Source organism: Squalius cephalus (assembly GCF_949319135.1).
Source record: "Squalius cephalus genome assembly, chromosome: 21".
Classification (NCBI taxonomy): domain Eukaryota; kingdom Metazoa; phylum Chordata; class Actinopteri; order Cypriniformes; family Leuciscidae; genus Squalius; species Squalius cephalus.
Genome location: NC_137142.1, coordinates 22,471,293 through 22,498,547, shown reverse-complemented (window position 1 = coordinate 22,498,547; position 27,255 = coordinate 22,471,293). Strand labels below are relative to the sequence as shown.

General features: G+C 36.7%; 3 protein-coding genes across 5 annotated transcripts in view; 1 reads left to right on the top strand and 2 right to left on the bottom strand.

The window, feature by feature from the left end:
* adka (adenosine kinase a) overlaps positions 1-4,430 on the bottom strand; it is a 152,806-nt gene extending 148,376 nt beyond the window's left edge. The window contains exons 1-2 of one of the 2 annotated variants that reach the window (XM_079855205.1): positions 4,286-4,430; positions 1,922-1,996 (exon numbers count right to left, since the gene is read on the bottom strand). In XM_079855205.1, the coding sequence (XP_079711331.1) occupies positions 1,922-1,996; positions 4,286-4,341 (131 nt within the window). In that variant the 5' untranslated portion in view covers positions 4,342-4,430. Of the gene's footprint in view, positions 1-1,921; positions 1,997-3,165; positions 3,249-4,285 lie in introns of those variants that run through there. The other variant, XM_079855204.1, reaches the window with a different exon arrangement.
* A 522-nt stretch (positions 4,431-4,952) lies between these two features.
* On the top strand, positions 4,953-10,471 carry ap3m1 (adaptor related protein complex 3 subunit mu 1). The gene is made up of 9 exons (XM_079855200.1): positions 4,953-5,260; positions 6,210-6,490; positions 7,007-7,178; positions 7,255-7,392; positions 7,494-7,579; positions 7,840-7,973; positions 8,050-8,257; positions 8,376-8,520; positions 9,280-10,471. Exons 2-9 carry the CDS (start codon positions 6,218-6,220, stop codon positions 9,378-9,380), a joined length of 1,257 nt encoding a protein of 418 aa, XP_079711326.1. The 5' UTR covers positions 4,953-5,260; positions 6,210-6,217; the 3' UTR covers positions 9,381-10,471.
* A 62-nt stretch (positions 10,472-10,533) lies between these two features.
* Positions 10,534-27,255, bottom strand: part of vcla (vinculin a) — a 41,992-nt gene continuing 25,270 nt past the window's right edge. Inside the window, exons 8-22 of one of the 2 annotated variants that reach the window (XM_079855171.1) lie at positions 26,950-27,097; positions 25,300-25,453; positions 24,423-24,598; positions 23,881-24,071; positions 21,199-21,398; positions 19,922-20,050; positions 19,525-19,674; positions 18,381-18,489; positions 17,997-18,299; positions 17,786-17,910; positions 17,102-17,287; positions 14,299-14,490; positions 12,834-13,037; positions 12,625-12,729; positions 10,534-12,538 (exon numbers count right to left, since the gene is read on the bottom strand). In XM_079855171.1, the coding sequence (XP_079711297.1) occupies positions 12,392-12,538; positions 12,625-12,729; positions 12,834-13,037; positions 14,299-14,490; positions 17,102-17,287; positions 17,786-17,910; positions 17,997-18,299; positions 18,381-18,489; positions 19,525-19,674; positions 19,922-20,050; positions 21,199-21,398; positions 23,881-24,071; positions 24,423-24,598; positions 25,300-25,453; positions 26,950-27,097 (2,519 nt within the window). In that variant the 3' untranslated portion in view covers positions 10,534-12,391. The remainder of the gene's footprint in view (positions 12,539-12,624; positions 12,730-12,833; positions 13,038-14,298; positions 14,491-17,101; positions 17,288-17,785; positions 17,911-17,996; positions 18,300-18,380; positions 18,490-19,524; positions 19,675-19,921; positions 20,051-21,198; positions 21,399-23,880; positions 24,072-24,422; positions 24,599-25,299; positions 25,454-26,949; positions 27,098-27,255) is intronic. The other variant, XM_079855172.1, reaches the window with a different exon arrangement.

Sequence of the window (27,255 nt, the reverse complement as noted above, 5' to 3'; positions counted from 1 at the left end):
TTCTTCCATGATTCTGAACAGACAACTAAGCAAAATAAATAGATACTAGGACAAATAACTTCAATTTTGGTCAGTTGATAATGTCGAAATTGACATACAAAGTCATGATTAAATAAGATAAATAAGTTGAAAGTATGACAAAAGGTTGCAGTTGAGCCGTAATAGAGTCAAAAATAACAGGTTCTGGCACAATTTTAATTGCTGCAGTCTATTTAAAATATTTAATTAATCTGAATGGATTTAAAAAAGGGTTTGAAAGAAAGATTCAATGCCTCATTCATAAATACTTCACTTGTTTCATTAGTGGATGGATCAGCGTTTTTGAACGGATATCCAGAATGATTCAATGACAAATACATTTTAACAGTCACTTGTCACCACCTGGTGGTGTAACGATGTAATTGATACAATTCTTATTTGAAGCACCAAGTTATGGCGAGTTCACACTGAACGATTTTAAGCCCGATTTTTGCTCGCCGACAGGTTTTGGGAGATCGCCGACAAATGCCCGAAATCATAGGCAAATCTTTTTCAAGTGAGTGACAATCACGCAATGTGAATTATCAAAGACGCGATCTGAGAGAATTCAACGAACGATTCAAAATCCTGCAGAGTGAATGTGTTTTGACTGAAAACTACATCGCGATGACCTGCAGCCAATGAGAGAGCAAGACACAGGGCAGCGGGAGGAGTTATAGACCAGAATATCAGTAATAGATACATTTACAGCTACATAAAACAGAAACAAAACACAAACATTTGCTTGACCAGCAGCACTTTATTGCAAAATTATTTATTTACCCCCAACTCTCTTTGCAGAACACACAATACTTGCTCCCCTCGTCTCCCCAACCATTTCCTCCTTCATAATCAGTTTTTTTTCTCCTTTTCGCTGCAAATCAGCACACAGGCAATTTGGATCGCAAGCTTCTTGCGGGCTATCAGTTTTAATAACAATTTCAGTCTTGCGCGAGAACTTGTGTTATTTCCTTCTTCTCACTTCTTCTTTCCTATCACTTCTCGCGTGTGTAAACACTTAGTTTGCAGACCAGACAGAAGTTGTCGGCAATTCTTTCTTTTGTAAAGTCATGCAGTGTGAAACCTCCTGTCGCCAATCCACCGTGCAGTGAACACAACAGCAACTGAATGTTACCCGAGATAGTCGCACAGTGTGAAAAGAACAGTGACCCGACTAGTTTGAAAATCGTGCAGTGTGTACTCCTCATTACTTTCAGAAGGTGATCTGCCATAGACATTAGTGTTTACAGTATATCCAAACCAGCGTTGTCATTTAGGAATGACATTGAGTGGATCGAGATCGTGATCTTTTAACAATTAATCGTGCAGCTCTATATTGCACAATACAAAACAGATTAAACCAGTTTAACCTGCACATTTTAAATGGTGATGAAAGGTCAAATTCAGTTGCTCACTACTGAAAACATCTGCTTAGTAAAACCTCTCTAAATGTGCCACCTCACGGTCATGGTAAGGCAAGGACATTAATGGCAAGACAGGCACTGCCAGTGTGTTTGAGGTTATGTAATGGAGGGGGTGAGTGGGCAGAGGGGTATTGTTTTATGACTAGTATTGGAATGTGTCAAACAGGACATTTCCTCTCAGGCGCAGTGTCTGTGCCACTTTCCTCCTTAAAGAACAAGGAAACTTGGCCTAATAAACACTATTATTTTTATTTATTTTTTGCAAAGAAATTAAACCTACTATGAACCCAAAAGCTACTGGACTTCCAACGTCTGTTCAATTCTAACTTGGGCTGACCAAAGATTAACCACCGGGTGACATCTTTATTAAAAGCAAAAACAAAAAACAAGACAACAATGCAAATGTACAGCAGTGTCTAGCCATGTTATCAAACCGATTCAAATCCAAATTGATTTTAAAGAACCATGATGTGACTTACTTGTCTAGAAAGTCTTTGTCCACCACGGCGCAGATGTCAAGCAGGGGGTTTCCCATCCCGAAAAGGGCATTTTGACTGCAAAAGAAAGACATGTGTCTCCAGTTAAAACATTAAGAAAACAATCGAGTGATCCTGACAACAGACGCAAGCATAGTTACACTAAAAACATATCCTAGGGCTTTTATGATTCACTTGCAGACTATTTTCAGCATTTTCACCAAAAATTCAAACTCAAGTATTTTTCTCTTGAGGGGTAAAACTGAACCCAACAGAAATTCAGCACGAAAACATGGAAGATTCAGTCGAGCATAAACTGCAGAACATTACATAATTTGAAAAAAAAAAAAAAAAAGTTCTCAAGAAATCCATATTTGAGCTTCAAGCATGATGATGTTTTGTTTTGTTTTGTCAAGCATGGTGGTGTTTGAGTTGCAAAATTACTCAGTATTTTTTTAACCAGACAGAAAGTCCTGTCATAAACGATTTAAAATAGGGACTAAAACATTTAAGAGAGCATTAGACAGTCTCTACATCCAACAAACCAAGCATTCAAGCACGTGGCTGAGTGAGTGACTGACCGTTCATTCACCCTGGATGAGACATGTGGTGGAGACCCTAAGATTAAAACGTTGCCTCTAATCTATTGTTGACAGACGTGATAAAATTACTCATTTTGCAATGTGTAATGATAAAAGACGATATATTATTCTATATTATTAAATGTAAAGAAATAAGGGAGCACTTACAAATACTAGAAACAAAGAGACATGAATTTTCTAACATGAATGAACAAGCAACAAAATTCTTCTAAATGATCTCCATTCGCGCTCCTACATTCAAAGAAATACAATTTAGTACAAGTTATGAGAAACTTGTGAATAAGCACAGATGTGTCAGTGTGGGAGTTTGTGAAGCTTGGTGTGCTCTAAAACAGATGTTTAGGGGGTGCTATTCAACGTAAAAAGAAGTTTAAGTGAATAAAATCATTTCTATAGTGACTAAATTTCTGTACTGCTAAAAGTTAAAAACAGCAACCTCAGCAACAAGGTAAATAAGCAAACTATGCAGAAAGGAAACAATATAACCCCACACTGTATGAGCTTCCATTTGCCAAAACACCAAATTCTCTTCAAAACGCACGTTATTTGAGGGGAAAAAAAATACATTTTTGTTTAAATTATGGAATGACAAGATTAGAAAATGTATAAAAATCCTCAAATGGCTGAATACATGTTTAGCCCTACCTGGCTGTAGGCATGAGAACGCTTGAGGTGATGCTCACTGGAGTTTAATGACAGCCAGACAGCGCTCTGCAAAGATAGTACTCAGGCGCAAGAGCACCTCGCTGCTGATTGGCTGAACGAAAACAGCAGCATCGACTGATTGGCCGAGACAGGAGGAGCTCTCGTTGTCCCGTTTACGCTTTTTGGCTTAAAATATTTAGGCGCCAAGCATATAAAATAAACCTAAATGTAAATATTAAGCGCAAATACTACATTTACCATCCATTATGTAAATAAAAACAATAATGACTAATAATCCAGATGTGAGCTAACATGACAACGCTTGCACACTAGTATACTATCATCTTATCTTACTAAGTTAGCCATTAACGTTATCTGAAAAACCTACGACACATTTGTCATCATGTCTGAAACTTAATAATGACAGCACGGCTAAAGCCACCGCATATCTGGAAAGCCTGGTGTCAATAGTTTTAGGACAGAAATACCAACCGGAAAGTGACCTACACAACTTGCAAACAATATAAAGCAGTATAAACTGAACGAACACTTCCATTGTGTATAAGTTAGATACATTATACATGTACTGATGTTATATATGCATGCGTGTTTATGATAATTTACGGCGGGAAGACTTTTTGTGCAGCAGAGCCCGACAGCATAACAAAAGACACGTGGAGCCGAGGGGACGCACTCCAGTGGTCTATATAAAACACTCAAGGACAACGGAAGCATTAATCATACATAGACAACAACACGGGCACATCATTCGTTCATGTAGAAGTACATTGATTGTGGAACGATCTGGATATTCACTCCTAAAAATGCCACATGATCACGAGTTTGCCAATTAAGCTTGGCAGCAAATGCTTCTGCACTCATCGGCATTGCTCATAGGAAAATGCCCGATACATTCTTTTCCAGTGCAATAACAATGTGCTTTTGAGAGAAAACGCTGAATTGGCAGCACATGGACATTTAGTGACGCGCAGACTACTAACGTTAAACCTCTGACCCAAAAGTAGCCGAAAAGAAACCGCCCCATGTTTAAAAAAAATACTCATCACACGATTGACTCTATGATTCTACACTCATCAACCGATGCTTGTGTTTACTGTACCTGAGCTGTTTTTCCTCAAGTTTAATCCTTTTGGCTTTAGGTTCATCGGACGCCATGCTGCAGTGTGAAAGTGCTCTATCAAATATGCTCCAGGCACCTTGTAGAGCGAATGAAGCATCTGGGAGAGCGGGTGGCGGATAGTTCTTTTGAGTCGAATCATTTTAATGAATTGATTCACAAAACTGTTCGTTCACGAATCCCAATGAAACGGAGAAAGCGGTTCTCATTAACTCATTCAATCGATAATCGTCTATTTCGATCATTTCTGATTCATAATGAGCAGAGGAAGGGACAGGTGAGTGAGCTGCTAATAAAAGCATTCGATTCTCGGTTCAGTGAGTCAGTAAAAATATAGCAAGTGAACCAAAGATTGCACTGTCTGTGCGAAAGTTACTTTAATAGCAGAATATAAAAAAAAGTGCAAATTGAAGTCTTTGTATGGCATTTAAATGTACAAGTTTCTAAACTGGATAAAGCATGGCAGTAAACTGAACTGGGAAATATGAAATTACAATAAACTCCCTTTTTAATAAACTTTAATAAAATAAAATAAAAACCTAATCAAAACAATTTGCTAAATGTCACTTGATGATTCAAAGAACCAGTGCATCTGTCCATTCAACCGTTTTTTAAAAGAGCTGGTCAAAAGAACCGATTCGGAATGAATCTAGCCATGGAGGGAAAAAAATACCACAGACATATAGCTGTCCCTGTGTATTGCCGGAGCAACAAATACATTTCTGAACTATTATAAACTTTAATCAGTCACATGCTTTGCAGAAATATCGTTTAACATATTTGAAATTACGCTTTGTTTCACAAGGATCGACTGTTTGTGTTTTAAATCAACTTTCATTTAAATTCGCGCCAGGCGTATATTTGGACACATGAACGGGGAAGTAGGAGTGACACATCTGCCACATTTACAAGCGGAGGATATTGCCTGAAAACATTAATCAAGACAGCTGTCAATAGGTAAGGTTTATTTAAAAATAAATTTAGATATGTGTAGTTATGAATAGCTGAAATCCTGTATTTGCTTGCATGGACATTGTAGCCTCACGTAATCGGTAGATACAGGATATCCTCTAACTCTTCTTTCAGGAAACATAACTTTTATGCTTTTGTTTTTAGTGTTTTCTGAGGGATGAATGTTTTTTTTTTAAACTAACAATCACACAGTCCAACATTATTTAGTATCTTTGTTTGCATACCGCGAAAATATAGTATAAGTTACGATAGGCAAAAAAAAAAAAAAAAGTGGACATTTATTATGTCACAAACATGTTTGTCTCATATTGTGTTTCATGATAAAGTGGTTGCATGCACTGAGCTAAGGACATGAAATGTAGTTCAGCCAAGTGCATTTAGAACTAGTGGTGGTCAATAGAATTTCTTGTTTAAAATGTTTATTTTTATTATTTAAGTGATTATAAATGGAGTAACATGCTTTAATTTGACATACATATTATATATATTTTAAAAAAGAGCATCTTTAATCTTTCATCATATTTTGACAAGTCTTCTATGGTATATTTACCTTAAATTGGCAATTATACTTTCTCTAGCTCTATCTATCTGCTTTAAAGTCACTATCCATATTACTTTAAGTTATAGACATGTAGTTTTATTTCTTATATAGTATTTAATTTGGATATTTACCGTAAAGTAGTTTACAAAGACATGGTTTAAAACAATAAGTAGGGAAATAAATTAGTGGTGAGTTTAAGTTGCACAAGGTTCTCATGAATCAGCCACTCCCTTTTATATTTAGTTTGTATAGGCAGTGTTATAAAAAAAAAAAAAACTTCAAATGTGTACATTACATGCATATATTCTCTGCACTGGAATAACAGTAGCTCATACCTGTTAGCACCACAACTTCCATTCTCATCGTCCTGTTTTCATTCCATTGACTTTCCAGCCCTCACCATGATTCACAGCTTGTTCCTGATAAACAATGGTGGAGATTTATTCCTGGAGAAACACTGGAAGAGTGTCATAAGCCGCTCTGTCTGCGATTATTTTTTCGAAGCACGAGAGAAAGCGGTGGAACCTGACAATGTGCCTCCTGTCATCCGCACCCCTCATCACTATCTCATAAACATCTACCGTGAGAAGATCTTCTTTGTTTCTGTCATCCAAACAGAAGTGCCTCCGCTTTTTGTAATAGAATTTTTGCATCGAATCGCAGAGACATTTCAGGTACATTAAAAAAAAACTACTGACAATGCGTTGTAGAAAATATATCCAAACATTGATTACTATTCAAAAGTTTGGGGTCAGTAAGATTTCTTAATACTTTTATTCAGCAAGGACACAGTAAATTGGATCAAAAGTGACAGTAAAAAGTGTTCAATGTTACAAAAGTTTTCTGTTTCAAAATAAATGCTGTTCTTTTGAACTTTCTATTCATCAAATAATAATAAAAATGATCATTTTCAACATTGATAATATTCAGAAATGTTTTTGAGCAGCAAATCAGCACATTAGAATGATTTCTGAAGGATCATGTGACACTGAAGACTGGAGTAATGATGCTGAAAATTCAGCTTTGCCGTCACAGGAATAAATGACATTTTAAAGTATTTTCAATTAGAAAACAGTTGTTTAAAAAAAAAAAAAAAAAAAATCATATCAACCTCAAAGTGTACATTTTATTGTTGATGTCTTGAATAGAATGTGTGTTAATTAAAGTTTTTTCTATAATCATTTATGCAGGATTATTTTGGAGAATGTTCTGAGACCACTATCAAGGACAATGTGGTCATAGTCTATGAGCTCTTGGAGGAAATGTTGGATAACGGCTTCCCCCTCGCCACAGAATCCAACATCTTGAAGGAACTTATCAGACCTCCCACAATCCTGCGGTCGATGGTCAACACCATCACAGGTAAGACGACCATAAGCCTGAGTATTTTATTCATGGCCATATGATGTTGAGAATCTAACTGATTCGCAATCTTCAGGCAGCAGTAATGTTGGGGAGACCCTCCCTACTGGTCAGCTCTCAACTATCCCATGGAGAAGAGCAGGTGTTAAATATACCAATAATGAAGCTTATTTTGATGTGGTGGAAGAAATCGATGCCATCCTGGACAAGTCTGGTGAGTCCGAATTTCCGTCGATTTTTCAGATAGATTGTGCATGTGAATGCAAGAGTTGTATTTCCTTTCAAGGTAAATGCTGGTGTACTCTTCTGTTTCAGGAACTACAGTTTTTGCAGAAATCCAGGGAGTTATTGATGCTTGTGTCAAACTGTCTGGAATGCCAGACCTTACTCTCTCATTTATGGTGAGAGCATTTAATCATCTGGCAGTGTTCATTCTTTGAAATATCTTGTCCATATCTGTGCTCTTATTTAACACTTATCCAACAAAAGGTCAGAGTACAAGTGTCGCCACTGGGCACCTTTAGTTAACCTGAGGATTGAGTATCTTGGTTATGGACAAGAGACAAAGCATTACACTCCATCTGAAACTATTTTAAACAGAATTTTGGGAATGAATGAATGAACTGTAGAATGAATATCTGTGTATGATCTCCATCCACAGAACCCCAGACTCCTGGACGACGTGAGCTTTCATCCGTGTGTCCGTTATAAAAGATGGGAAAGTGAGAGAGTTATCTCCTTCATTCCCCCCGATGGAAACTTTCAGCTCATGTCATATCACATCAGTGCGCAGAAGTATGTGGAGAAAATGGTTAAGGAATAAACCTAAAACATTTATTAAAGTTATTTAGCTTTTTATCTGTTTTTGCAGCCTTGTAGCAATCCCGGTATATGTGAAGCAGAATATCAGTTTCTTTGAGACTGGATCTTCAGGAAGACTGGACATCACTGTGGGTCCTAAGCAGACCATGGGAAAGACTGTGGAGTGTTTGGTAGTGACCGTACACATGCCCAAAGTGGTTCTCAGTGCCAACCTCAATGCGACTCAGGGAACCTACAACTATGACCCAGTCACAAAGGTCACACACTTTTTTTTTTTTTCAGTTTCATTGATTGTTATTCATTGTATTTAGCAGAGTCATTCACACTACACATTTTGCTCAGATGGTGACTAAAATTCTTACTGTTGTCTTGTAGATTTTGTTGTGGGACATAGGGAAACTAAATCCCCAGAAGCTTCCCAATCTGAAAGGAAGTATAAGTCTGCAGTCTGGAGCTCCTAAACCAGAGGAGAACCCAAGTCTGAACATTGACCTGAAAATCCAGCAGTTGGCCATCTCAGGTAGGCTAGGACCCTTTTATCAGCTTTGGTCGTTATTCATTGCCAGCAGGACCTTGTGATAAAGCACTGTTGTAATTAACAAGCACAATAAGCTGCTATAACCCTACTTAATTTAGAAAGAAAAAGAAAAATATAGAACAAATAATAAAGTTATTATCTCCTTCCACATGTTTGTATGTGTATGCTGACATACACTAACATTCAGAGGTTTGGGGTCATTTAGATAAATAAATAAAAAGAAATTCAGAATTTTATTTAGCAGGGATGTATTGAAATGATTTTAAATAAATGCTGTTTTGAACTTTCAATTCTTCAATTCAGCTTAGCCATAAATTAAATTTTTAAATAAAATGCTGTTATTATATTTCATAATAATTCTGTTACTTTATTCTTAATCTGATCTTTTGTAAAAATGAGTTCACATGTCAGTGTCACAAATTTACTTATTTGATTAATGACCTACGCTGTAAAAAAAAATTGTGCTGCCATAATTTTAACTTAAGTCAACTCAAATATCCAAGTTGTCACTTAGTATAATTCACATTTCAAGTTAACTAAACTTAAAAATTTAAGGCAGCACAAACACTTACTTTAAGTTGAAACAACTTTTTTTTTTTTTTTTTTTTTTTACAGTGCATAATCTTACTTATTCATTTTACATTTCAAAACTTTCAAAATCCTAATAAAAAAATACAGCACTTTTAAAATGTGCTATATAAATACAGTTATGCTTACTTCACTCTCTCTTCTGCTTCACAGGATTGAAAGTGAATCGTCTAGACATGTACGGAGAGAAATATAAACCATTCAAGGGTGTGAAATATGTGACCAAAGCTGGGAAGTTCCAGGTCAGGACATGAGGCCGTCTGCAGAGTATCACAATGATATGCCAAAAGTTTAATAGAGGTGCCATTTTCTAAGTGACAAATCATACAGAATTAAAACTGTGCACAATCTCTCTTATTTCTTTATAACATTGAAGTTACATTTATTGTTGTAATATTTATCTTTCTTTGTTTTGTGGGAAGTAACTGGCAATTTGCAAGAAGTGAACATCTTTCCACTGCAGAGAATTGGGAGTTTTTTTCTTTGTGAATCTTTATCTTCATATCAATAACATTCCATTAATGTATTAAAACTGTATAATGTTGGATTTAACGTACAGTACATCTCTGCCAGAAACGCTTAGTTTTGTGCCATCAAAAACAAGGATTCTTCTTGTTACAGTAACACTGCATTCACATGTTGTTAAAGGTGGAACATGTTAGCTCAGAAACTATCTGTTTTAGGTAGTGGAATTTGAGAATGAGTGATACAAGCTATTTTCTAATCACATTACTGTGCTACAATCTTTAAAATTGGTACAAAACAATACCTGAGAGTTTCTGCACATATACACAGTCCTTATTTTACATAAGCAGTATATGCCATGTAATTTATTTTAGACCAGTGGCCTTTGACTGGAAAAAATGGCCTTTCTTTAAAAGCACAGCCATGCTTATAGCAGGACATATTTACAACGATGCTCTACTTCTCTATTACACAAGCACATCACTGCTCAGAGGAGAATGGCACTTGTACCTGCTGAAAAGAGAATTTACTCTAACACTTAAAGTTAGCCAAATACAAGCACTATGGAGCCATTGTGAGCACACGTGATAAAATAGGTTCTGTTGCACTGACCTCCAGTGACACTAGATATGCAGGTCTGCCACCTTAATGTAGCTTCGAGGATTTGCACAATCACAAAGAACACACAATTGCATTCTTTTATAAAATGTCAAGGGAACTGCTTAACTGCATTTTAAGATATGTATTTAAACCAAAAGCCTTCAGATTTATAAAGTTTCCAAACAAAATGTGGTATTTTTTGCGTGTCTGACTAATAATTGTTTATTTTAGCTTCATGTGAATATGCTTGAAAGAATTAACAATGAATGTCTTAGAAGTTAATATCTAACGAGTCCTTTAATCTCTGTGTGGTTACTGAAGTGCAGTACCTTTAACAAATGAGACAGGAACTTGTCCCTTTATTGACACAAGTTTTCAAACGAAACACCTAACAGAACATTTTTATCAATCTGAGGCACATAAGATGTTTTTTTTCTATGTGACACTGACAAAAAGTCAACATTAGTGTCATATACATTCACAAAGCAGTATTTTCACTCTTCAGAAAGAAATGTTAAATGTCATCAGAACCCAAAACATGCTATTACACATACAAATACAGCCCTGTAAACGTTCACAACGAGGCACTATATTGGGGGCTGAAAAGGTAATCTTTCAAATGTATATGTTATAGATAGAGTTTTAAGTGAATGCAAGGCAGTGAAGCATCATGATAGTTTAACTGTTGCTGTACAGAGAATTCAGAGTGCATCTTCAGCTAAAGGTGATGAGCTTGTGCTACTGAGCTTTCCATACTAGAATTGCACGATTTCCACACATTTGATTTTGTACAGTCACTAAAATGATAGATAATACTTATTAATTATTATAAATATTTACCCAAATGGCATTCCAAACCTGTATGACTTACTTTCTTCTGTGGATTTTGAAAATATTTTCAAAAACATTTTTGTCCATACATTGAAAGTCAATGGGGTCCAAAACAACATGTTTAGACCCCACTGACATTCATTGCATGGACAAAAATGTTTTAGAACGAAATGAGGGTGAGTAAATGATGAAAGTATTTTCACTTTGGGGTAAACTGTCCATTTTAACTCATCGCCAGAGTCCAAACACATAGGTATCAACAAGCCACCTGGGTCTTGTTACCCATTCTATCCAAATGGAAGATACATTTAGACAGCTCCATCATCAATATACTACAACTGAAAACAATCACACTGAGAGAAATATCAAAATTACAGCTGTAAACTAAAAAGACTAAGCTAAGAGAGAACAGTTCAACTGTTGTGAGGATTGTGCTTTTCTTTTGAAAGGAGTTTAAGAAATCTCAAAAAACATTCACACTCTCACAAGCACAAACAGAAAGAGTGAAGTGTGAAAGGAAAAATAATTTCAGTGTTAACTATCCAAGCTTTCACGTGTCTGTAGTTTTACATGATAGACACGTTTATTTGATAGCTTGTGGATATTACGTTTAAAAAACAAAATCTTTGGCATCAACCGTGCCATGCAAAATACATCTCTGTAATGGCATGGCCTATCAAAAAAGGCATTATCCTGTTTAATAAATAGTTAAGCAAAAGTTCATTATAAATATGAGCTAAGAAACGTTCATTATAGTGAATTATAACTTAAAACAGCCAGCCGTAAAACCTTTTTTTTTTATCAAAGTAAAGCTTACAACACTATTTGTTGTATATTTGTGACTAAAACATGATCTGTGATAATGATCTGATGAAATATAAGTATAAATATATACAATTTCAATAAGAAAATTTAATTGTCAAAAACTAATTTAAAGTAAATTTCATCATGAACTCCAACACTGTTCGAGAGAGGCATTTGAGTCATCGTGCCATATTTCTCCAATATAAAATAGAAAACTTCTTCATGCAAAAAATATATATACCTGGAATTTGGAAACCCAACATACCAAAAAATATATATTTAAAAAATATGCTTCCTGTGTACTCCTACACTATACCTCCGTAGTGTGAGATAAAGGTAACTTTCAAGACAAAAATAGCCTCCATAAAGACAAAATAAGTGTACCAAGTACAAATACCAGCAAGTAAATAAAAATAAGTAACACCAGTCACCCCGAAACTAGAACGAACGCTAATGTCCAAAAGTTTAAGGATCAGGTCCTTTCCTCTTGCCACCCTTTATCAGACTTCGGACGTTTGAAAAGGCAAGGATGCAAATTGCTGATGGAAAACAACTAGTCCTCAGTTTACTGGTACCAGGGGGTCTTTCGAACCCAGCGAAGAGTGAACCCTGCGTCTGTGCGGATCTTGATGGAGGCGGCTTCTGCTTCTCTGACCGTCTCCTTCACGGACTGCATGAGGTTCTGCGCATTGTGCACGAGCATCTCAGTGGCCTTAAAGACAAACACAATCAATTAAGTTCTGATCAAATGCAATAAATCCTTCATTTAAGTTGGCTGTGGATGTGCCTTGCCCTCACCTGCTCAGATTCTTCCTCGCTGATGTTTGTACGTCCCAGCATAGTGGCCTTGACTGTGGACAGGATCTTCAGCTGAGTGCTGATAGTTGGGATACGCTCACAAACCTGGAACAAACATTCCGGAGATTTTTAGAGTGACAAAATAACCCGATTTGCAAATACTCATCTATCTGTGCTGGAAGAGAGCTGATGATATTTGCGCCACTGACCTGCAACAGGTTTGTGCGAATCCGTTTGTCGGTGCATTGCTTGGCTACCTCTTTAGCCAGCCGCGTGACCTCATCGGAGGCCTTGGCGATGTCCTTGGCACACTGAATAAGGGCACGTTTATTTCCGCTGCCTCCACGCACCAGGCGAGACATCTCTGCCATGAGCAAGGCCATGCGCTTCGCTGCTCCAATGATGTCATTACCCTAAGAGCACAAGTGCTTTAAATGAGGGTTTGATTACAGACAAACAGGTAAAATGTAAAAAGTTACTACAAACACACAACTGTTCCTACAGTCACAGACTGATCATGTAGATAATTTTGGCCTGTTGTTAATATGTGATCGTTGGTAAATAGCTTTAACTATATATATAGTTTCAATCTATAACCTTTTTAAATGTCAGTTAGACAAACAAATAGTGTTTAGAATCACTTCATGTTCATCCAGTGCACATCAATCATGCCTTTTAAAAATTAGTATAGGTTCATGTCTCTTGAGACAAAGACTGATTATATGATTTTTCCTATATTTGGGAAATATCACGGTATGTAAAAATAAACTTGCATAAAAATGTAGCGAGACTTCAACAACACAGAATCACGGAGCCACTAACAAACCTGACTTTTTGAGCACATAAGAAACGAGAAACGTTTTTACATATCTACTATTCAAATTCATATTTGCAGGATTCAATAAAAGTTTTATTACACATGAACAGCATAAGTTTCACGCATATGGGGGAAATTTCTTGGTGTGCATGAGAACGTCTCGGGACAGTTTTTTTCTGCAAACGTAACTTTAGTGGCTCCGTAGAAACTGATGTTGTTTTTTTCTCCAACTTGTCAACAATATGGTGCCCATCTAATGAATTTCCAGTTATAATTACATGTGAAAAACAAAAAAATACCTACATTTGATCAGTATACCTTGAGTAGAATTCTGCATTTTCCTTTAGTGAGGCAATTATTTTTGTACACAGGCATGCAGAATTTCAGTGTGTTAAAATGTATCATCCTACAATGGCTTGGACATGGTTCATTTAAATGGTTAGAAAAAGAGTGCACAACAAACAAACAGGCATGTGACATGACTTCAACGTGTAATTCTGAAGTCATTGGGAAACTGTCATCCATGGCTTCACAGGTTGGCAAAAGCAGAGTGTTTGGCAGCAGCGGTTGAGTGAATGGTTCCTTGTTCAAAACCGAGGCACAGAGGTATGACACTATCAGAAATGAGCAGGGAAGTGACTTGTGAAGCCAGTATCAGTTTGTCCAAAAAATGCACAACAAACTTGCCATTCCAGTCGCGGTCATTGGCCACCCCAGCAGCAAAAAAACCACAGCGGACCCAAGTGTGAAGCAATAACAGCAGCAGCAGCAGCAGCTATCTGGTTTCAGCATTCCCACAATAATATCTGGATGCAGAAGGGATGCTGCGGCCCGCCGAGGCCGGAAAAAAGGAGTACCTTACTGGACCACTTGCGAGCCTCCTGATGCAAAGACTGCGCAGCGGCCAGAATGGGCTGGTTAACTGGCTGATTGGAAGACATTAAGAGCAGCTCTGGCTCATAATCATCCTCGTTGTCTGTGAATTCATCCTCATCGTCTATATCTACCTCCGCCTCAGCGGCCTCAAAACCCTCGTCTGTCACCTCAGGCTGGGGAGGGGGAGGGGGGGACCAGCATGGAGAAAGAAGGACAGAGTTAGTACGAGAGGCACTGGATGAAGAGTCCCAGGACATGGTTGTGGGAACGGCTGGGTTTAGGATGGCTGGGAGAGGAAGCATTCTGGGTCCTGCTGGGTAACGCCTGCCACAAGGTTTATAATGTCAACTGAAAACTGTGTAACTGATCTATTCTCATTTAAAATTGAGGTAAACTGGGTGGTTAATTTGGACAGAGAGCAAACAAGCAAAGCCCCCAACAAGACATGATGGGTTCTCTATAAAAAAGCAACTTTGACAGCTTGTGGAGATTAAATGGTGTTGAATTTGAGCTTGAATGCTACTTAAAGGGATTGTTCACCCAAAAATGAAAATTTTGTCATTACTTGCCCTCAAATTGTTCCAAACCTGAATGAGTTTCATTGTTCTGTTGAACACAAAAGAAGATATTTTGAAGAATGTTGGGAATGTTGATGGCAGCCATTGACTTCCATAGTATTTTTTTCATAGTTCCATAGTTCTTCATACCAACATTCTTAAAAATATCTTCTTTTGTGTTCAACAGAGGAAAGAAACTTGAACATAAGGGTAAGTAATGACAACATTTTCATTTTTGAGTGAACTATGCTTTAACCAATGACTGGATTTTATTTATTTATTTTAATTTTGGCTGTGCTATAGAGATTGACCTTAAAAAATATTTTGTCATTAGAAAAACTATTTAAAAAAAAAGGATTTTCATTTATTATAACTGGATAAAAAGTTGTAATTATTGTAATTTAGAGACCAAAAAGCAATTTATAGCTGCTAAAATATATTATAGATGAGTATAACTAGAATATTTTATATTTTTCTTTCAAAAGTTGGGGTCAGTACGGTTTTTAGGAAATTGCTAATTTTATTGAGCAAGGATGCATTAACTTGATCAAAAGTGACAGTTAAAGACATTTATGAAAAAAATATATTTCAAATTTTTTATTTCAAATAAATGCTGTTTGAATGTTCAGATCTAAGAATCCTGAACAATGTATCACCGTTTCCACTCAAATATTAAGTAGTACATAGATAATAAGAAATGTTTTTTGAGCAGCAAATCAACATATTAGAATGATTTCTGAAGGGTCATGTGACACTGTAGACTGGAGTAATGATGCTGAAAATCCAGCTTTGCCATCACAGGAATAAATTACATTTTAAAATATTTTGAAATTACAAACAGTTCTTTTAAATTGTAAAAATATTTCACAATATTTCTTTTACTGTATTTTTGATTAAATAAATGCAGTCTTGGTGCATATAAAAGACTTTTAAAGGCATTTAAAAAAAATCATAACTAACCCAAACTTTTGAACGGCAGAGTATCTATCTGCACTATATCATCATCCTATTAATCCATTTATTTCTAATTTTTACACTGTATTAAATTGAGAGGATTATCATAACTGAACAAGCAATAAACATGGGGTTGCGTGCAGATACACACAGGGAAAGACCATGTTAACACGCAAAAGAACAAATAGTTTTCACAAGGACCAAGACAAAGCCAGGACTGTTGAACTATGATAGAAGTAGAAGGAAAAGCACACAAACATCCACAGAAGGACCAACACAAAGTGGGCTCTCACTATGGTCACCTGATTGGGTTTTATTAAGTTATGATTGGGTTTTATAAGTATTTTTGCTTACATCACCTTCTATCACCTACAAGAGCCTTTGCAATAAGCTTGTATCAGTTCCGTGCTAGTTCCCGTTGATATTGCATCCTCTGAGGAAGATATTTCCCATTAGTTAAAAGTTAACTCAGGTAGTCCTGTCTGTCTCGTTTCATAGCAGATGCTCTTTTGGGGGACAGCTGCGAAGAAAAATCATGTATTGCTCCATCACTATGGTAAATCTACTTGTTAAAAACGTTAGAGATCAAGCATGCAAACACGTCTTTCATAGATGACAGTTTCCGTTCATTTTTTCCCCCTGAAACTGGAATCATCGCAGAGATTTCCACATTTCAGGTTAAAGACAACATATACACTCAGATTTGTAAAGAAGCAACATTTCACAATCATAAAGAGCAGTACACAAAAGCGCAAACACATCTCGTTTTCCCTTTCCATTTAGGAATCTTGACAGGCTTTTTGAGTTTCACTCTTTAATTTATAACTATAAGTCTTTAAAGTTATTCATTATTGTATTTAAATGTACATTATCATTTAAAAGTATGGGGTCGGTGCTTTTTTTGGTTTTTTTGAAAGAAGTCTCTTATGCTCACCAAGACTGCATTTATTTGATCAAAAATATAGTAAAAACTATAATGTTTTCTGTTAATATATTTTAAAATGTAATTTATCCCTGTGATGACAAAGCTGAATTTTCTTTTCTTTTTTTTATGAATAGAATGTTTCAAAGGACAGCATTAATTTGAAATAGAAATCTTTTCCAACAATGTAAAAGTCTTTACCGTCACTTTTGATCAATTTTAAGCATCCATGCTCAAGTAATCATTTCTTTCAAAAATAAATCTTACTGACCCCAAACTTTTGAACAGTAGCGCATATGTAACAAAATACGAGAAATGATTGTGTGCCTAAAATAAAGTAGATCCACTCACTTTGCTGGACCATTTGCGGGCCTCGTCGTGTAGTTGCCTGGCCGCCACCATCATCGGCTCGCTCACCATCTCGCCGGCTTTCTGCTCAGGGAACTCTTCATCTTTCTCCTCTGGGGGTGGAGGTCTCGGGGGAGGAACCTCTCCCTCAGGGAGGGGCGGTTTGGGAGGAGCCTGATCATCATTGACCTGACAGAGTCATATGGTTTTATAATGACACAGGGTGAGTAAATGATGACAGAACTGTTCCTTTAAAGGGATAGTTCACCCAAAAAATGAAAATTAGCCCATGATTTACTCACCCTCAAGTCATCCTAAGGTGTATATTCTTCATTCAGACGAATACAATCGGAGTTAAGGCCCTTGAATTTTACTTTGTAACATATTAAATATAATTTTTTTCTTTGCTTCAGAAGGCCTTTATTAACCCCCGGAGCTGTGTGGAGCACTTTTATGATGGATGGATGCACTTTTATGGACTTCAAAATAGAAAACGGCCATTCACTGCCATTATAAAGCTTGGAAGAGCCAGGACATTTTTCAATATAACTCCAATTTTATTCATTTGAAAGAAAAATGTCATATACACCTAGGATGACATGAGGGTGAATAAATCATGGGCTAATTTTCATTTTTGGGTGAACTATCCCTTTAAGACCTGAATTGGTGTAGAGTAGAAGCACTTACATGCAGCTGATCAAGGTCTGGAGGTGGAGGTGGAAATTCAGGCTCCTGAGGCTGGAAGGCTTCCCTGACTTTCCCAACAGCAGCCAAGATCCTGTAGCCAGAGTCCAGGAAGCTCTTTTGCAAACCTGCTCAAAAGGGAAAAAAAGATTTCTGTCAGTAACAGCAGTAATAGGTTTTCTACAAATGTATTCCGAACATTTACAAAAAAGACCTGGATCCTGGATGTTTCCTGCTACAGCTTTAGCAGCCATAACCATGGGTGAGATGGTTCTACCAAGATCATCTGAAGCAGCTTTGACTAGTTCTCTGAATTTAGGGTCCTCTGAGTTTTCCACTTCCCGCTTGGCCACCAGAAGTACCCTGTTAGCCCGCCGGGCAATGCTCGTAGCCCCTGCAACCAACATCTGGGGCTGAACATTAGCCATTGCCACCCGGCATTTATCAATGTCTTTCTTAATGGCCTCTTCTGAAGCATCCAAGAGGGATTTAGTGTCAATGGCTTCATCCACAAGACCTGAAATAAAGATTTAAAAAATATTTGATGTGGTAATTTTCTTTTCGATGCATTCTGCTGATGGAAAGAATGAGCTTTTACTGGTCATTTTCTCAATGTTGTCAATCCATTGGTTCTTCATGGTCTCGAAGTGCTCATACGCAGCCTGGTTGCCAGGGTTCTTCAGCAAAATGCGTGCAGCAGAAGTGACCTGCTCATGAGAACAGCAAAACACAGATATACACATCAAACAAACAAATTAGATCACAACCATCTTTATAGTTCCCATTCTGGGAGCTTTATTAGTAAAATGATGAATAAAAAGCTTTACAACAATATATCATCATAAATCTATCAAAACATTAAGAGAAAAAGGCTTCACAAATTAGTGCGGTCCAACTTAACATGTAAAGTCCTTTTTAACAGTAATAAATAAAATATTTTTAAAAAGTTTTATACATCTTATACAATTAATGTTTTTGAAAGAAATAATTTAGTTGATCAAAAATACAGTAAGAACAGCAATATTGTGAAATGTTATTACAATTTAAAATAACTGTTTTCCAATTATTTTGTTCTATAATTTATTCCTGTGATGGCAAAACTGAATTTTCAGCATCATTACTCCAGTCTTCAGTGTCACATGATCCTTCAGAAATCATTCTAATATGCTGATTTGGTGCTCAAGAAACACTTCTTATCATTATTAATGCTGAAAACAGTTTCTGCTTAATGTTTTGGTGGAAACCGCAATTTTGTTTTAGGATTCCTTGATGAATAAAAAAGTCCAAAAGTACAACATTTATTAGAAATAGAAATCATTATATTAAAAAATATAATAGAAAACATTACAAATGTATTTACTGTCACTTTTTATCAAGTTATTGCATCCTTGCTGAATAAAAGCGTTCATTTCATTCATGAATTTCATTAAAATATTTTCCTGATAATGTTTTAATAATTTGCTTTTACTTTAATACAGATTTTTTAAACGTCTTTATAATTGATCTCTCAATACTGTTCTCACACGGTTATTTTAAGAATGAGGTCTCGCTCAAGGGTATCTATCATCATATTTGGTGGTCTTCGGAATCAAAAAGTTTGAATACCCCTGGAGACTTGATCTTGTGGCTGATGTCCAAGAACACCATTGTGTGCCCTTAAATTAACTCTGGCATAAGCACAGAGTTGGGCGTCCTCACAAACAGTACACACACATACATGCATGCATATCTAAGCTGCATACCTGAGGTGTTAGACCTCTGGCTGATTTCACGGCCGCCTGAATGCCTTCAACTGTGCTCTTATTGGCTGTTCCCACAGCGGCGGCCTTCTCCGCTGTAGCACCCAGTCTGCTGGCATGATTCTCAAAGTTAGACGCCCTTTCTTCAAAGACCTAGAGGAAAAATAAGTATGTTTGAGTGCATTTCAGACCTAGCTGTATTTACAGATTTACATAGAAATGTCCACGCAAGCTAAATTTGTAAATAATTAATAATTTTGAGGATGCATTCGATACAAAAAATAGCGCTAAAATAAATGTTTCTTCTACAAATTGCAAAAGTCTTTTTAGGATTAGGTTTAGGGTTTGCGATACTGTGTTTGATATGACACTGAAAAGCATCTGTTTAAAAGAGCCTGACCTCCTCTCTGTTGGGGGCTTCAAGAGGTGCTGTTGCTGCTACAGCCAGGAGTTTAATTGGTGTGGTTGTATCACTGAAAACATCAGACACCTCCTTGGTCATTGCCTCCTGCATCTTTGCCTTCAGATCCTTGAAGGAAAAATATGATATAGGTTATTTAAGTGCACAGTTAACATACACTTCTGGTAAAAACTTGGAATAAAAAGGTTTGTATGCTCACCAAGGCTGCTTGTATTTAATCAAAAATACAGGGAAACAATTCAAAAGAACTGTTTTCAATCTTACAAACTGTATATATTTTGGGATTATTATATATTATTATTTATAATTATTATATTACTTAATATATAGTAAAATTACATTTCTTCCTGTGATTCCAAAGTTAAATTTTCACCAGTCATTACTCCAGTCTTCAGTGTCACATGATCCTTCAGAAATCATTCTAATATGCTGATTTAGACCTCAAGAAACATTTATTATTATTATCAATTTGGAAAACAGTTGTACTGTTTAATATTTTTTGGTAAAACATTTAAATCTTTGGGGAAAGTAAGTTTTAAAAAATGAAAGAAAAATCATTTTTTCAGCAAGGACACATTCAAAAGTAACAGCAAAGACATTCATAATGTTACAAAAGCTTTCCATTTCAAATAAGTGCTGTTCTTTCTACTTTTCTGTTGAACTTTCTATTCATCAATGAACCAAAGAAAACATGTATCACTGCCAAAACTGTTTTTAACATTGATAATAATAAGTATCATTATTAATACTTGAGCACCAATAATAATTGATAATATCGAGCAATCAGCATATTAGAATGATTTCTGAAGGATCATGTGATTGAAAAATGGAGTAATGATGCTGAAAATTCAGCTTTCCCATAACAACAATAAATGACATTTTAAAATATAATCAAATAGAAAACAGTTCTTTTAAATTATAATACTAATTCACAATATTACTGTTTTTCAAAAACATTTAAAAAAAAATCTTAATTATTATTATCATTATAATAATTATTCCTAACTAGGTAGTGTAATTTGCTGGAAATAGCGTAGGAATGAATATATTGCAATGCAAATATTTTCCAGCAGAGGGTATCATTTGCTTATGTATTATCTTGAGCGCTTTGTGTACTGCACTACTCTAAGGCCAGCAGATTTGACCTCTGCACTTCCCATTTGAGAAGATCTAAACATCTGATTATGCTTCACCCACACCTGCTGTGAGAAAGATACTGGGATCTTTTAATAGAAAAGGGGGACACGATGCCTTACTTTAATTGCCTCCAGCAGGTGAGCGGCCACAGCGCGCGCCTGAGGACTCTCTCCCTCTCCCCGCGAGGCCAGATCTGCCAACTGCATCATCAGCTGCTCCACTCGCTCACACATTGCTAGCAGCTCCTGTCTGTACGGCCCTGGTAGAGAGTTCGCCAGTCGACGGCCCTCAGCTATCAGTCCCCGTATGGCAGCCTGGCCTACAGACAGAGAGATAACAGGCTCCCATTCAGGCTGGTGCACCTAGACAATCTATGGGGTCTGTGTATATAAAACAAGCTATCCATCCTGTGCACTAGGAAGACAAACAAAATGTTTGTAATTTAATAATGAAATGTGTCATTTCTAGCAGAAAGGATCAAACAGGTTTCCCAAACACTCCCGACTCCAGTCTTCCATTGTTTGGACAAACAGACAGTCTCTTAAGGGAAATTAACTGCTTATAGTTGATGCATGAAACACACTTTAAATTTAAACAAAACAAAAATCATATTAGAAACATAATACTGAAACATTTCATGTCTCAAGACAGATCGAAAGTTATTTATTTCCAATGGAGAGTAGTACGGGAGTTCCGGCCATATGCGTATGTGGAATTTTCAGCTCCGATTTGAGCTTGAAATGTGTTTAAATAAACGCCCAATCAGATGTGATGTATTCTAATCAACTATGAGTGTGAGGTGAGAATTACCAATCTAATTGCACTAAAACGTTAATTTTTAAACACGGTTTCTGTTAAATGGGCAGTTGTGAATAATTACATACAAAGTTATTTTTATTTTTGATTAGCCTTAAAAACCTACTATGATTTTCTAGCAAACTTATTGGCGGTCATTTGTTTTGTGTGGATAAATTCAAACATTTATTATTTATTCATTTTACCATAGTGAATAAGCAGAATTCATTTGAAATTAATGTGCAACTACCATTCACTGAGTGGCTAATAAGTTAGCATTACTTAAATTAGCAGTATTGGGGATTTTTATGTTATTTTTTTGATGCGTTACAACATTGCGTTACTCCCTTAAAAAGTAACTAATTGTGTTACTTAGTTACTTTTGGGGAAATTGATGCATTACATTACTTTTGTGTTACTTTTTCTCACCTGGGCAGGGCTTGCTTGTTTTTTTTATAACAAAAATAGCTACATTTGCTATTTTGGCAAATGTAAAGGACCTTTCACACCAAAAGTGAAATGAATAAGCCTCTGGCTGAAGGAAATGCAAATTCATGATTGTACAGTAGAGGGTGTAGCTCAAACAAACCTTTCAGCTGTGCTGCCTTTCTGGATTGCAGCAATAAAAACAAAAACAAAAATGAAACACTGTTCTCACACATGTTCATCTGAAGTTATTTTTGCTTATTAGTATGGTTGAATTAGATCATGGAAGGTCAGCAGCAAAGGCATAATAAAATACAAAAAGTATATTTGTGTTATTTAAAATTTAATTATTGCACGTTGGCATAATATTCTGTTTTACTATTATCTCATTTTTATATTTTGATTCATTTTGAGGAATACTGAATCTGTTTTTGTGCAAGTAAGATGAGTAAATGCATTCTCACATTTAGTCTAGAACTACAATCACCATCATGTTTACACAGCGCACATAACACCTTATTTGAAAAAGTAACTCAGACATTTTGTTGTAACTTTAAAAGTAATGTGTTACTTTACAAGTTACTTGAAAAAAGTAATCTCATTACCGATTATTTGATTCGCGTTACCTGTAATGCGTTACCCCCAGCACTGTAAATTATTATCTCTATTTGCTAGTTTAAAAAACAACCAAAAAAACAAATATTTTACATTTACTTCATTTGGAAGTACTATCACACCACTTAAGTAGTATAGAAGATTAGAATCCAAGTTAAAAGGGTAGATAGTATACTTTTTCTGGTGGATTTTGAATTGAGTATCCGTGCATGATGTTTAAGTGATTATTACCCACAATTCCTTGCAACATTTGGAGCTTGTGAAGACTCACTTTCAACTTTTTCAGTTGAAGAAATGTACAGCATTGCAAAGCTAAGCTGCCATAGCAGTTTTTAAAGTTTAATAAGGTTAATTAACAATGAATTCTTATGTAATAAAGTTGGCAAGATGACAAGGGACATGTGGTATCAAGATGCAATTATATGACGTGGTAGTATGTTTCAATACTGGTCTTGCTATACACTCGAAATCATGGATTTTCCCCATCACCAGCGAAGTACATACTTCACAGTCCCACCGCAGGAAAAGAAGATCTCCAGAAGCAGAACTGAACAGCTCTGGTCTAGAGTTACTCCAAGACTAAGTTAACCTGATAGTAACATGACCTGCTGTGAATAGGACACGAAGCAGCTATTTATGGTTTGAAATATTTTAAGTATGAACATAAATACAACAGGGGCAGAGAAAATAGCCATCTGTCACATCACATAAAGGTCCAGAGTCAAGTGCCCAGTTCCATACATATGAATAAGTCATTCAATATGCCAGTGTCATCCTTTGGGGGAAAAGTAATTACCTCAGATGCCCAGATGAGGTTTTTACTTGACTGGATGCCCATTACGCTAATAACATAAACAGATTTTATAACTCCTACATGGTTTTGATACCTAAAAATAGGTTGCCAGGCTGTTTTTTTTTTTTTGTCTGATTTAAATGGTGATGTTTTACTTCATCATGCCACCCACCAACTCCATGATCGTCCACTCCAGGGTTGTTGATCCAGCGCAAAGCCTGCTCCATTTTGCCCTCTAGGGTAACAGCAGCCTTGGCAGGTCTCATGTTGGCCACGGCACGGTTAGTCTTTGCCTGCAAGTTTTGCAAAGCTGTGCCAATCTGTTTGGCCAGCGATCTAGCCTCAGGAGTATCCCCTTTACCCCTGTGACACAAAAATGGACCAGAACATGAGATTCAACAACAACAACAAAAAACATTTATAACATAATTAACATGAGAATACAACAATAAATAAATAAAAGAATCACATTATCAGACAGATATATTCCAGATCTGGAGTCACGCTAGGCACATTATCTTGGTTACATAATGTGACCTAACCATGACCATGATAATGGTTTATCAAGTTCATATTTTTCCTCATGTTCTGACCAAAGACAACATTTACTAAACATGACAGACTGGCATGACTGATATGAAGCTGAAAACCGTCTGTCCTTTGAAAGTGGAAAGAACACTTAATGTTCTACACGCAATGTAGGCCTGTAATTACATTTTACGAAGTTCAACCAGTCTCGCAGTGAGTCCTGCGATCTCACTGATGGAGCGCAGAATGTCGTCTCTCTCTTTAGGGTCTTCACACAAGTCAGCGATGCGCTTGGCCTCTGCCAGAAGAGCACGGATGTTCTCTTCCCCCTCCGGACCACCGTTAGGATCAGCCAGCCAGCTCTGTGCAGAAATGAACATTTAGTTAAAAGAAATGTTTAGTAAGTAACTTATTATCAGAATGAACATACTAGAGTGACACTTGTCAACATTTCCTATGTTTTCAATTTGAAGGAATATTAAAAGTCATATTGTTATTCGGCAAAAGGAATCAGTCTGTTATATAATCATATACTTTGCCGTTGTCTGAACTCATCTGTGGTTTTCTGTCACTGCACCGACTACACAAAGTACAATGATTCCACCCTTTAAATACTTATGAGACAGCACATCTCCACTAAATAACATCAGTTGAGACAGATTTATGCAACAGCTATTTAGACGAGAACACGTCTGTAATTATGAGTACCCATTTTAAGTACCCACAGGTCCTCTGGGATGCATATTGTCTCTTCAAATCTGTAACTATAACAAAATAAAAAATGTAATAAGATATTACAAATAGACAAAAAATAAACTCACTTATGAACGTTGAGGCTGGAGAAAACACTTGCCATATCTTTTGTTGTTGACATCAATGGCCATTTATTGACTCAAACTAGGTTAAAACTATCCAAGTTGTAATTTTATTAGGTTGATTAGGTATAAATGTTGGTACTCTATTGGGTTGTCACTTGATGTTCAAAATTTGAGCCCTGAAGCAAACAATATACACACTAAACACACCAATCTTCATGCTTCTGTTTTACAATCTCAAGACTGACCTGGGCCGTGTCGATTCTCTTGGCGATGGCCTGTTTGGCATTGGTCAGGGCCTCCAGCTTTCGGGCAGCGTTCTCCACTTTCCCCACCAGAATATCCAAACCCTGACCCACCTGCTGAGCTTTCTGCATACCCATAGGGGTGGCACCCTGACCTCTGAACAAGCAACATATTGTATTAATGGTAACAATTAACAATAAGGTCTCATTTGTTAACAGTAGTTAATGCATTAATTAACATGTACTAACAATGGGCAATATATTCTTATTAACCATTGTTAATGTTATTTAATAAAAATGTTCATGTTCATGTTAATTCACTTCACAGTGCATTAAAGGTGCATTATGTAATATTGACAGCAAGTGGTTGAAATGGGTACTGCAGTCCAAATTCAAAACATTGGAGAGAGTTGTTTCCCCCGCCCTGTCCTTTCAGACTCAACAATACTCATTCAGGTTGCCAGATTCAGGACACGCAACAGGAATGAGCGCAACTGACAATGGAAAGCGATGAGCCTTACACTGTAAGTTGATCAACTAATGTATACGTTTGCAATGTTTTAATTGCAGAGACTTTTTAGGTCAAGTAGAATCTGCAATTTCTGACACAGTTTGTTTGCTTACTTCAATGGCTGCAATACGCTGTGTTTTCCACCAACTGGCAACCTCAGGTATTGAAATACTATTGGGTAAATTGGTAGTGGGCGGGATCACACAGACCAAAACAAAAACAGACATTCCGACACGGAATAGCATTGCTCAGCACTGCTTTTCGGAGAAACAAGTATTTGAGTTTACCATGTTTGGTAATCTCTGCTAACATATTATGGTGCTTTTATGCTTTAGTACAAAAGAAATGACATACAGCACCTTTCTTTAACTAATGTAGTTGACTAATGTTAACAAATGAAAACGTATTGTAAAGTGTTACCAATGTAATGTTATAATTTACATGATCACAAAATCGAAATAACAAAAATAAATTAATAAATACAAATATATTTCTCTCGGATAAAGATCTCTCCGACTACCCTTGAGAACTTAATTCAGGGAAACAATTTAACATGTAAGCATTCGATCTGCATGCACAGGTCAGTGTAAAGAGCCTCCCCTGTGTGAGAGTTCAGTGGGCCTGTGCAGCCGCTGATTATCCGGCCCTTCAGCCTTTAATCTGCTTTCCTTCAGTCTCTCTAATGAAGTCAGAGCCCAGCGTCTGATCTTTCACTTTCACTCCAGCTTTCAACATCCCTGACACATGGGCCCAAACTGTACCACACCGTTCCTTCCTTCTCCTGTACTCAACAGTCAGGGATAAACAATCCCTGGAGAATTAGACCGCTAACAAACAACGTCTAAACTGTGTTTATTGAAAACCCTGACACACTTTCTCGTGTTGTAAATTAGAAGCAGTTACAGCCCCTGAGACACATCACACAGGGGTAATGTGTTGCATAAAAGATGATCATTATGAACAGCACACAGCTGCATTAATGAATAATTCAGGTCACGTGAGCACTACAGGAACATGTGCTGGCATTTGGCTCTCATTGTGAAATGCTGAACTGAGGAATCTCATAGTCTGTGGAATCAGCAGTATAATGGGTTCTGACTATGAATCTGCCTTTTCTCCAGGTGAACCTGAAGAGGGCGTACCTGGCGCGCACATCTGACACCTGATCCGTCATCTGGCCCAAGGTCTTGGCTGTTCCCAGGATCTCTCGTCTCTCTTTCCCCGCACAAAGCTCACCCACTTTTCCTGCTTCATCCAGTATCTGACGCAAAGCATGCTCTCCTGGATCTCCTGTACGAGAACATCCAGAGCAGGAGTTAGGCCACTACACACTCATATTTTTAATCGATTTCAATGAAAATCATATACATTACACAAATATTGTGTACACTACTGTTCAAAACATTTTTAAAAGGAAATTAATACTTTTATTGAGCAAGGATGCATTA